Source organism: Atta colombica, unplaced genomic scaffold (assembly GCF_001594045.1).
Source record: "Atta colombica isolate Treedump-2 unplaced genomic scaffold, Acol1.0 scaffold228, whole genome shotgun sequence".
Taxonomy (NCBI): Eukaryota; Metazoa; Arthropoda; class Insecta; order Hymenoptera; family Formicidae; genus Atta; species Atta colombica.
In genome coordinates this window covers 412,034-425,074 of record NW_017259325.1, presented here as the reverse complement: position 1 = coordinate 425,074, position 13,041 = coordinate 412,034, and the positions used below count along the sequence as shown (strand labels likewise).

General features: G+C 31.1%; 1 protein-coding gene across 1 annotated transcript in view; it reads left to right on the top strand.

Annotated features, from left to right (window-relative positions):
- The first annotated feature begins 2,335 nt into the window (after positions 1-2,335).
- The window catches only part of LOC108688346 (potassium voltage-gated channel subfamily KQT member 1-like), a 14,119-nt gene continuing 3,413 nt past the window's right edge, over positions 2,336-13,041 (top strand). The window contains exons 1-2 of the mRNA XM_018194578.1: positions 2,336-2,542; positions 11,398-11,742. Of these exons, the coding sequence (XP_018050067.1) occupies positions 11,655-11,742 (88 nt within the window). The 5' untranslated portion in view covers positions 2,336-2,542; positions 11,398-11,654. The remainder of the gene's footprint in view (positions 2,543-11,397; positions 11,743-13,041) is intronic.

Genomic DNA, 13,041 nt, shown 5'->3' with positions numbered 1-13,041 from the left:
ATTGTGCGCGACATAATACTGCATTATTGACAGTGATATTTAGATGAATCATTAATGCATTTGTATATGTATATACTGGCTACTATACTGGCTACTATATGTTAGCTTCACGAGAGAATATACTTATGCTATCAATTACGTAAGAAGCAAAAAGCATCGACATAGGCCTTCCTGTGACAAGTCGTAACTCGTAAATCCTATCTGTATAGAGTACGGCAATTTCAATCCTTGTGATGCGACAGCAAAATAACGCAACGAAGGTAAAAGAACTTGGAATAAGTTTAAAGGAACTTGTTTCACTTTGAGAAAAAGCTTGTTTTTGAAACATTTAAACATTATTTCTTTTAAATGATCGAGTTTAATATAGTCTGACAAGTTTTAAAAATAGCTTTTTTAATCTATTTTTAAAATTTACTACTTTTAAACTTTAATTATATATTTCTTGTAATATTATCTTCATTTAAAAAAAATTTAAATTTGACTTTGTTTTTTTTTTAAATAAATTTGAATTAATTAATTAATTAACATTATTTAAATTATGCTATATATTACATCATACATGTTAAATTAATCGAATTAATTGAAGAAAAAAACATTTGAAACGAATGCAAACAAATATATTATAACTTATTTGTAAGCTAATAGTAAGATAAGCAACATTTTTTTTCGCATTGGCAATCAAAGCTGCGACATAGAGGAAACTTTAGTTCCGAACTTGCGAGGTCGCAGTTGACTATCTGCATTTCGACCTCGTCGACGATCGATAATTTAAACCATATCGATAAGCGGAAACGTCGCGCGCGCGCTTGAATGCAACGTAGAGGTGATGACGTCATGTATTCCAGGCTCGCGGTAGTCACGGTGTCCTCGTAATACAAAGTAAAACACGGCATGACCAAGTAGAATCTATAATCATCGCGTTTCGTACCGTCGATCAGTTTGTAATGGAGATTCAATGAACAGGCATGTAATTAACCAATAAAGGAGGGGGGAAAGGATCCCGTAACGATTATTCATTGAATGATCCTGTAACAGAACCATTGAAAAGTTGGTAAGACTGTCCATCATGTAGATTCAACTCCACAACGTAATCCTTCTTAGAGGGTTGAAAGTGCCGTATATATTTCTGCAGGTGATTATATATGTGTGTCAACTTAATTTAGTAGTCTCTATTATTATCTTTTTTTTTTCAAGAAAGTGAATTATATCATGCAGTTCATTCGCAAACGTGTTTGAATATAGAGAAAGCAAATGAAAGGAAATCGCGTCGAGACGCGAGTCATTAGTTTTTGAAACATCGATTCTGTGTGAACAATAAAAGTGCACGATTTATGTGTTGCACATTAATTTTTTTTTAATACATTAATTTTTATATAAAAAATTTTATTTTTATATACACGACTTTAACGCGTCACTAAAATATTTTTTAAATAAGAAAATAGGTTATCTGTATATTCATTGTTATTCGCAAACGTTTCGAGATGAAAAGAACAGAAAAAAAAATTATTTGCAGAGAACCGTTAACATCTCGTTCCAAAAGTAAAACAGATCACATAATTTCACGTTATCAATTTATTTTCCATTCGATATAATTCTAATTAATTTTACTTTTATTTCCAATGAAATTTCAAATACAATTCTATCTTTTGAAAGCTCTGGACTAATTATTACATGTTATTGAGCACACATCAATTTGATTTTTGCATATTTTTTTATGTTTGTTACATTCTCTGGCCGTTATAATTAGAAAATTTCGTTATGCCAATTGGTAATTGATTGATATATTATTATAGAGCGGGACGTTCACAATGAGGGGTGGTAGATGAGGGTTAGTCGAAGCCTGGTTTGCGCCGCCCTTGCATTACGTGCCGGCACGTGCGCGGTACGCTACGGCGCGCGTGCTACCCTCCTGTCAGATTCGCTCGTTCGTTACAGGACGACTGAGGACGACCCGCCACCTGGTCGCGGAAAAGCCGGAGTCAATGCCGTCGGGTTCGTTCCGTGACCGGGTAACAGTGATGGTTGACGACACTCATCGAATCTTCCGCGACGTGTAATCTCGCGGCGTGAAATCTCCTTCGTATTCTCATAAATAAGAGGAAAGGACGAGTATAAAGACGCGGCGCACAAGTAGGGCAGAATCTGTTCGGTCAGCTAGGCGAGAGCGACCGCGCTGCAAGAATCGCTTGAACGCGCGTGCGATAAGCGAGAGAAGCACGTGTCGTTTGCATGTGGGTAACATACGTTATCGCGTTGCTGTTATCGCGCGTCAAGTGAGCGTATATCACGGGCGTCACGTCGCGTCGCGTTGCGTTGCGAGCTGATTACTCGCTCGCGAAAACGCGGCGAATCGATGCCTCAATTGCCGCCGCGTCGCCTGCGCCGCGATTCGGAACCGCGAACACCGAGTAGCTAGCACGCGATTGTCAACGATTGCTGATAGTCCGCTTCGAGCGACGAGGACCAATTCAATCTCTGCAGCGGAAACGAGTTCTTGGAGCATCCCGCGAGCTAAGACCACTTCGGCTTCCTCTTGCAACAGGTACGAGATTCGAATCAAAACGATCGAGTCTCGAAACGATCGTTCGACTTGTTACCGATTAACCTAACCTATATCGATATATTATTCTCGCATCTTCTTTTTTTCATTTTATGCTTCAAATCTCGCGACGATGATATTAAACCTTCATGATATTAAGACTTGATAGAACGTAAGACTATAAAATTTTTCAGCCCGTTTTTTAAATCCGTTCAACGTTTTTTTCCATTAAGGTTGATATAATAGAGAAAATATCTAATTTTTGAATAATTTTTGTTATTATTTTCCGACTGACTGAAGAGTCGCGCAAACATTTTATCATAAAGACTGCATGGATTGCTTTTTTATTAAGTGTCAAACACCTTACATCAAACGTTATTATACTCTTTTATAAACTCATGATTGATTTATTTATACTTATAAGTCTGTTTTCGAGGAGCAAAACATTACGGGAAAGTCGAATCAAAACATGCGACATCCTGCATGTGCATGTTGAAGCGTAAAGATCATAGGGCTTTGATAACCAGATAAAAATTCAAGACTTATTCATTCGTCCTATAATCTTTAATACACACACACACACACACACACACACACACACGCGCGCGCGCGCGCGCGCACCACGCAAGCACGCACGCACGCAGGCACACACACACACACACACACGCGCGCGCGCGCGCACATACCACAGAGAGACAGCATCGTATAGATTACAAGATTATGCCGAAACAGCATGACGAAACGTTTTTCCTCGTGACTCACGCGACGTACGCTAAGTAAGTTGTCCATAGAAAAAAGCGTAAATAAAACAACATGTATTTCTTATTACGTTAATGTTAAATAGAATAATTAACACTAAGTAATCTCGCTGGAAGAGAACGACACTTTTTTTGTCTGTAGTATAGCAATCTTTACATACATAATAGTGTGTATGTCTCGTCGAGTGATTCACCCATCAGGAGAAAAGTGTTTCAACATACTGATTTTTTTTTTAATTATTCTTATAGTTAATTTTAACTATATAATTAATATGAAATATCATCAGTTACTGAATAGTTAATCAGTGTATTGAAATATTTTTTCCTAAAGGATGTTTATTTCAACAACTATTTTTACAACATTATTTCATATTAAGAATTGATTACATAGAGTATTGATATATTAATCAATGATTGTACCATCCATCTTTTATAATAATATTTACAAACGAGATGGATGATTTCTTAAAAATCAAACTTTAAGCTAAAAATATACATGTGCATTTTATCATATGTAATATTTCAAAATATGTAATTGCATTTTATGCATTCATAATCACAGAATTTAAAGTGATCAAGAACAGTGTTATATAGATATTTTAAGAATACCTATTCTTATATTGTGTTCATATTTACATCTTGAAATACGAAATTAATAATTAGAAAATAATTGATTGCATTACAGATAAATTCTTTATTCCAACTTTATGTTTTGATGCTTTTATATTATTTATCTTTAAATGTTTACGTTATCTTCGTTTTATTTGTTAGTAATATTTATTAATTATTTATCAATCCATATCCAAATATTTGCATTGTTCTCGCTCCGATAATGGAATAATGGGCCCTCCATTTCCACTAGTATCAACTTAGAAACTCCCTTTTTTTATATCGTCTCCAATTTGTCGGCACGTATTATTATTACAAAAAATTTCTTTGTATTTTGATTCTTTTTTCTTTGAAACAACGAGGTTACTTTTATCTCTCACTTTTTTCCTTTTGTCTTCTTTTTTTTTGAAATTACTTTCTTTGTAGTCTAAAATATCAAGCCACGAATTAGCTACTTTCCCAATTATTTTGAAGTTTTGCTTCCGTACAAAGAAGAACATGAGAAGAATGTACATATTATTCTCGTTGGCGTGCGATATGCTCTTGGAAAATAGAACAACGAACATTGTAAATGAGCTTTCCCTAGGAGAGTTAAAAATCTTTGGAATTATTTTTACGTATTGAATAGATTTGTCAATGTTTGTTAAAAATGTAATGACGAAATACGGAGTATATTTGCTTTAACTAATATCAAGATATATATAAAGTCTTTTAGAATTTTGAACTTTGCTTCTTATGATTATCAAAAAATAAATGAATAACAAAAAGAATCAATTTTAATGTGATATTTTTTTCTTTCATTTATTTGTATTCTTAGTTGCCTCAAGTAATAAATAAATATATGACTAACAGTTTTCTTTCTCTTTCTCTCTCTTTAAAAGAATTATTTGATCTATAAAAGATCTATAAAAGAAATAAATAATCTGAAAGATTTCTTATCACGATAGTATTGAGTTTTCCGTGTTATTAATTAAGAGTTAAACATTTCTCTAACAAGATCTTAGAATTATGACTCATTAAATGCAGGTTATTTCACACGAGGATATTAACAAAATTGCTCGTCAAACATCGACGTAATTAAGCCGACGTAAGCCATGGGTCACTGAAAAATGTTATGAACACGCGATAAAGGGAGCAAGAAAGGGCACAGTATCACGCGATATCATGAAAGTATATGAGTGAATATACACGTCGGACGATGATTCTTAAATATCAATCTTTAATGCCCGATTTCAATGCATCACGACCACACCTTCCTATTATGAAATTCAATATGAAAAAAATGAATATTCTAAATGAGCTGGTTGCGATAGAATCTCACGAGCTTCTTGCAATCTTAGCTACTTCGATGTCACGTAAGAAACATTCAAGAAATCGATTAGATGAACTTTATAGAAAAATAATGATTGGTTTTATCTTTCTTATTGTATATTCTGAAGTAGCAAGGTGACGTTTTATTAATTAATTAAAGTCGTCATTAAGATGTTATTAAGATGTCATTTGACGTCACCTTGCTACTTGGCTTAATCTACCTGTAATATAACTTAGTTTTAAATTTAGTATTATATACAACATTTTTATTTTTTGTTATATTTAAAATTATATTGGAAAGAAATGTATAATATGTAAAATATTGAAAGGAAATGTATAAATATAATTTTTGAAATGGATATAAATAAAAATATAAAATGTTAATATTTTTAGAAAAAATGGTAATTTGAATGTGTATAATAAATTAAAGAAAGCATAAAGAAAGTTTAAAACAATATTTTACGCGGAAATCAATAATATAATTATTTACTTTATTTAAACAGTAATAACAGGAGAGAAAAAATAAAATTGATAATTTTTCATACGAATTTAAACGTTTATTTCTTATCGCAGAAATTTCGAAGCTCACATTTTCTTCAAATGTCATGCTTGCTCTTGTCAGTATTAAATTTTTTCTCATTTATCCGACGATGTAGTGCTCTCGAGCTTTTACATCGTCGTGCCCGACAAGTCGATTTAGGCTATTTCTTAACATTTTATCCACCTTCATTAAATTATGAAGAAAAGCAAAATAATGTTGATGTTCCGCGATGTAACACGATAATTAATACTTCCCCAATATATATTGTAATAAATGATATTGATTAACAAATTAGTGTTGAAAGAATGTAGTTACTTTGTAATTACGTACTTTGAATGACCGTTTGACAAATTTAGCACTCATAAGAAGTGTCGTGTGAAACTAAATGAAAGCGTTAAAGTGAGGAAAGTGTCAGTGGAAGTTTCATTCATTAACTGAAGTAGTTAAATTCGATGTGTGCAGAAGACTGTGCCTGGATCCTTATTTTGAGAGTAATATTCCGCGAATATGCCGCGCGGATCAATTCAAACATTTTGAGTTTTGAGCTCGAACTTTGAACTCTTCAGATCTTTCGGAATCTAAAAGTATCTATAGTATATTTGTATTTAAATTCAACCAAAATTTTCCTTTTATAAAAGCAGATAATGGTTCCATGCATCTTTAATCAATCTGAAAAATATTTTCTAATATATTGAATTTAACATGGGCTAGATTTGTATGTAATAAGAGGTAATTTTTTTTTGCAAAGGTTAATGGAATTGAACTTTTAAAATAAAATACTATATGAAATCAGCTCGTGGCAATGTTAAGAATATATGGATTATTAAAGCTGTTGAGTAACGAGTAACTATAGGCGACAACTTTTACGCAGCTTGTAACAGCGAATCAATTCGTGCATTAAAATTTAAACTCTCTCTGAAGCAGATTTACTCGTGAAAAAGTGTAGAAACACGTTGTCGACTCTTGTATCGATCAGTTTTTTTCACAGTTAGTTATAGATGTTTTTTCGACATCACGTCATTCTTTTTCTTTTTAACACCTGCTTTTTAAAATTATAATACGATGTCCTTCAAAGATATCATTGTCAGTTGGATGAAATCAGAGTTATATATGTTTCGCATGATGATTATATTGCGCATTCTTTTCATGGAGCTTAATATTTCTTGCTATTAAATCATATTTTTCAAGACACTACAAAAAATTTGCCTAAAATTTCTACCTCGACTGAAATAACTAAAATAATTGAAATAATAAAAAAAGCGAATGATAAAAAGGCAATATGAAATAAAAATCAGTTTTTTATTAATTAAGCTTTAAATTCATTAAAAAAAGATCTCTTTTATATTTCTATGTTTATATTTCTACATAATTATTAAAAATTAATATTAAAAAACTTTTTTTTAAATATTATGATCTATTTAATTGTACAACAGTTACGATATACTTTACTAAACATAAAAATATCGGTGATTTACTGGTGTTTGGAAACAATCTTAGAAAATGATCTGGCTTGCAATTTTTACCTAAATAAATTAATGTACATAAGTGATTAGTATCTTATTAATTCTTGCCAGAATTTTTTCTTTTCTTATGATAAATATTGATAAGGAAAGAGGATTGGGAATTATAGATGGCACTATTTCGCTTCCAGAAATTCTCCGAAAGCTTTGATAAATAGTCGCCGTCAAGCGAACAAAAAAAGCTCACACGAATCTCTACATCCGCCAAAAGTGATTTATATGTATAAGCATCAAATCTCCCGCATCAATCTGCCATACATTTATCAATTAATCACGCAATAAAGAGCTACTGTAAAATCATAATTCCTTTTCTTTGTACTTTAATGTATGCTGTAATATATGCAGGGTGTAACTGAAATAACGCCTACTAATCATACAATACTATTCCTAATAAAAAACCAAGTTCTGTACCATCTTGTAATTTTCGCAATAGTTAACGAGATATTAATTTCTAAAAATTGCCGAGATAAAATCGGTGTTTAAAACAATTTTAATATCTTTCCGTGTTCTTTGTGAAATATTTTGAAGATTTCTTAAAAAACTCTTAAAGATATCTTAAAGCTATCTTATACATCAATTTTGCTCATTGCATAAAAAGAAATATGGCGAAAATTTCAAAATAGTAGAGGACTTTTCATCTTTTTATTAGGAATAACACTATATGATTAGTGGGCGTTATTTATACCCTGTATATTATGTGTGGTATTATAATACTGTAATATTTTATTGATTGGATTATTATATTCATTTAATTTAATATTGATTCTTATGTAATAATTTTATTGTGATAACTTTTACAGAATTTGTCTTTTTTATGTAGACAATGTAATTAAAAATTCAAATTATAGCAGTTATTTAAAAAATGTTAGTTATTTGGAACACATAAATGAACGCAAATAGCTTGATTTTTAAAATTTTTAAAAGATTACCATTAATGCTCTTTGAGTATTTTTACAATTTAGGAGTACATTGAGTACGTATTATATTGAGTACGTATTTTCCATAGTAATTAGTGTATTTTCTATGATAGTTTGCAATAACAGAAAGAATTGTACAAAAAAGAAAAGGAAGAAAATAATGATATCACGTGTAATGCGATAATGTTGTCGCAGTTAAGAGCTGCGAATTGCATGTCTATACGGCAACTATATAATTCTTATGAACTAGACCTACTAACCGAGACACGTCGACTATCGATCTATAATATTGTACGCACATATGTGTGCCATAAGCAAACATTGTGGGTATGCGCTCACTTTAATGTCTGCGCTTATGTAGAACTGCGCAAGCAGAGAACATAAAATATGATAAGAAAGCCTGGAATTTGAATAATTTTGCATGCTCGAATAAATTAACATGATATATGAGATGGAAATTTATGTATTTCTTGATAAGATATTCTTTTAAAGTGACTTCAGTCTATTTTTTATAAATACACCCAGAGAAAGGTTTCTTTAATTTAAAGAAATGTTTTTTTACTATATGGTTAAAGAAAAAATTTCTTTGATTTGAACATCATTTCTTTAATTTAAACATTATTTTTTGAAATAAAAGAATTTATTTGATTTTAAAAAATTATATGTTCAAATAAAAAAAAAATGACGTTCAAATCAAAGAAATTTTTTCTTTAACCGTATAACAAAGAAAGTAACATTTCTTTAAATTGAAGAAACCTTTCTCTGGGTGCAGATATATGTTGCGAGGTAAAATGTTATGGTAGAGTTATGTAATTAGTATAAATCCCTAATAAAAAAGAATAAGAAAAGTTGTAGCAAGTTCATTGTTGCTAATATTCACTTTGGTCCGTTACTCTGGTAACAATACCTACAAACAATACCATATTCCGTTATGAATAGCCAAAGTACATCGACTACGAAACTTGAGCACATATAAACCCAGATAAATGGTGAATCAGGCAATTTAAGCAGAGAAGAGGTTTCTTTGTTCTCTCATATATCATTGTAATTCGAATGAAAGAGCTAATTATGACATTTCATTGTTTATCATCTATATATAGCGAAATTAATTTTTCGATTTTTTTAATGGGGAGGGAAAATACGAATACATGTTTCGGTCAAATCTCTTATGATATTTAATTTATATTTCTCATTGTTTCAACAGTCATATAGGATAAGTAAAGTACATTATTAAAAATTTCATGATATTTAACATACATATGTACTTTACGCAATTGAACTTAATTTCATGACATTACATTAAATTTTATGTATTTATAAAAATATATTCGTGTACATGCGTATATGAAATTTAATGTATTTTTCATGAACATTTAATATACACTAATATTCACGTATTCATTACATTTAAATAACTGTAACTTAATTTTCAGTTAAATCAAATATTATAATAATAATGGAAGCAGTTCCAATAAGATCTTGATGTTGTCAAGATCATGATCTTAAATAATCTCCAACAGGTTTTAGCCGTCGCTCGTTCTTCGTTAAAAGTTATTAACAAAAAAAGTTTGAAAAAAATAACGTTTTATTTCTGCTAAATATAATATTGAAAAATATCAGTAAATGACAATAATATTAAATGAACACTGAATATTTATGTAGAATTATCTAACGATTCTAATGAGTACAATTCGCTTATTATTTCAAAAAAATATTCAATACATTTGTCAAAAGTATAAGTATTAAAGGGTCAGGGGGAGGGGGAGGGGAAGTGAGAGTCGAAAATGAGAGTTGTGCGCCCCTTTGTAGGGGGGAGAGAGGGTGAGAATCGAAGATGAGAGTCGTGCGCCTTTTGCAAGAGGGGGAAGGGTGAGAGTCGAAGGTGAAAGCCACCTAAAATTTGTTAGAGTCATCTTTCAAAGTCATGATGTTGACGACATATTTCAAAGTCGCAGTTGTCACGGCATCCCCTCAAACATATTTTAAAGCATGTAATTTTTCGTGTTATATAGTTGAATTTCTTTTATTAATTCTTAAATAACGAGCGACGGCTAAAACTTGTTGGAGATCAGGATCATGATCTTGATAACAAATGTCAAAGTTAAGGTTATCGGAGCTGCTTCCATTATTAATATTAATCAAATCATTTATTACTTTTAATTTCCTTCATAACCACGAGTTTCGTTTACATGTAAAGGAAGCATTTCTGGCAGTGTATTATTTGTTACTGTCCAAAATTATAGATTAAAGGAAAGTCGAGTTTTTATTATTTAACAAAAAGTTGTTATGCCATTTATTATGACACTGTTTGTGAACAGTGTATTGTAATTCGCAAATGTGATTTTCAGAAATTTTACAACTTTTATATTAAATTTGTTTAAGTTGCTATTTTTTTGAGATATTTTTTGAGATATTTTATACGCGCTTATATCACGCTTTTTAAATGCTTTATTTCTTATATCAGGTCGGCCCCTTGAGTTCCGGAATCAAAACGCAAAGCCATCGATGCAAAAAAATTTAATGTGGGTAAGATTTTGCACGAAGAAAAATAATTGAGAGATTGACTACCTTACAAGACTAATAAAAATATTCTGGCTATTTTTATCGAATTTGTGAAAAATTTTATTTGCTTAAAAGTAAAAATACCGGAGATTTAAGATAAAAAGTACATTATGATTATAGTATATCATTTCAAGTGGCTATTATCTTATAGTAAGATAAATTATATTTTCAGTAAAACAAATTATATTTATAGTCAAGTAAATCGTATTATTTTCAAGATTGACGAGCACAAACAATTCTTAAAACTTTTATATATATATATTTTTTACTACGCAGTAAAGTAAATTTTATCAATGCTAAAGAAAAAAATTGTTGTCGATAAAGTAAGATTTGATTGTCATACGACAATCTCTTTTACCAGAAATGTAAAGAAAATTTTAGTAGGCATGTATTCCTATATGAACTTGATAATTCCATAAAGTTTAGAATTCTAGTGTAATACTGTATATTTGTCTCCATACGAGAACTGTAAAGTGTTGATAAGCATCACTTAGATGTATCAACACTTTACAGTCCCTGAAATTTTACACTAAATTTTTTTTTGTCGTTAGCTTTGCGTTTTGGCTCCGGAGTTCAGATTGGATAGGCCTGCCATATATTTATGTTTCATTATCTTATAATGAGAATTTTTTTTTGACAGAACGAAAGTAAATCGACAAAGCTCTACTGACGCAAGCTGGAGAATCTTGGTGCGATCTTGGTGACCTGAGCATGGTTTTAGTTGTGACGGCGGGGCGATGACACTCAATCACCGTCCGCCGTCATTAGCAGGAGTCCCTCAGGACTCACGCAGCTTCCTGCTTCCGGTCCCAGTCCCAATCCCGGTCTCCGACGATTACCGCTATTTAGCGAGGAACATCGTAAAAACACACGTGACTATTGTAACCGGAAGGAGAGATGAGAGACCGCCCTCATTACCGAGATCATGGGCATGCCATGCCACTCGAAGAGGCACAAGGGCTGTTACTTCCACCCTCCAGAATAGGTGAGTCATCTCTTTGTGATGTTTTAGAGGATCTCCTTAATGTGTACAAAATAAGTAGGAGAACTACAATCTGCGAGATACTTTAAACAATTCTTAAGAATGGAGATCACTCAAATACATTATTTCAATTTTTTCCAAATATTTTAGTTGTTTTTTAAAATAAAAATTTCATAATTTTAGAAGAAAATATCATATATATTTTATAGTATTATTTTGATTTTTTGAAAATCTTTTCTAAACTTTTATGTGTAAAATAATGAAACTTTATTTGTGGAAAATACATTTAAAAAATATATGCATTCTTAAGCAATGTAATATAGCAAATTTATTTCTTCATCTTTTTTCACACATACAATTCTTTTATCTAAAATCTTTATATTTTCTTCTATTGTTTTTTTATCTCCATGATTATTAAAATTGAAATTATGATTTTAAGATAGTGAATAATAACATTTCTTGCACATTGTTGTTGTAAATTTCGTTGATTTCGCTGATAAAAGTACTTGCCAATTTATACATAATATGATTTTTTTGTTTTATAATAATAAATTTATTTGTTTTAATAAATTGTCCTGGACTGTAAATGCACATCGATTTCATAGAAAACAATTTTCTCCTACAATATGAATGCATAATGATGGAACTTTAATTTTTAATTGTGCTTGTACACAATAGATATATATTGCATTATTATGCCCAGCGTTAAAATGCTACTACAGGTTTAATAAAAGGTGAGAGAAAGGGTTACGCAACAAAGGTTCAGAGCTTTGCTCTGCGCTCGGTAGAGGATTATGGACAGATTACATAAGACGCGTATACATACGCGAGTGCTCCTGCGTGCCTAGATATATAATATATATGTAGACGTATTAAAATGCCTCGGGACGATTCAACTCGCCCGTTATTGAACTTCCATGAAAATCCGACCTGAATTCCGCCAATGGCGGAAACCGCACGTACATATAATTCACGGAAATTCGTGGAAATTCCAGTTTTACGAGTGCCAGTCTGAAATCATAAAATTTCAACGTTTCTCTTTATTACTGATGTGGCCACACATGTGTAAAGATGATAGCAGCGGTTTACGATATCCCAGCCAGTATATTCGCCCAAAAAAATTCAGGTATTAAAGTTTTTATCAAGGTCAAAGTAAATTATATATCCACTGAGTGCCCTAAAATTTATTGTATATTTTCTATTTTCTCAATTTGTTTTAACAAATAATTGTATATAACAAAGGAAATTTGAAATATATATTATAATATATTTAATGACGGAATAATATCTTTGAATCCTTTA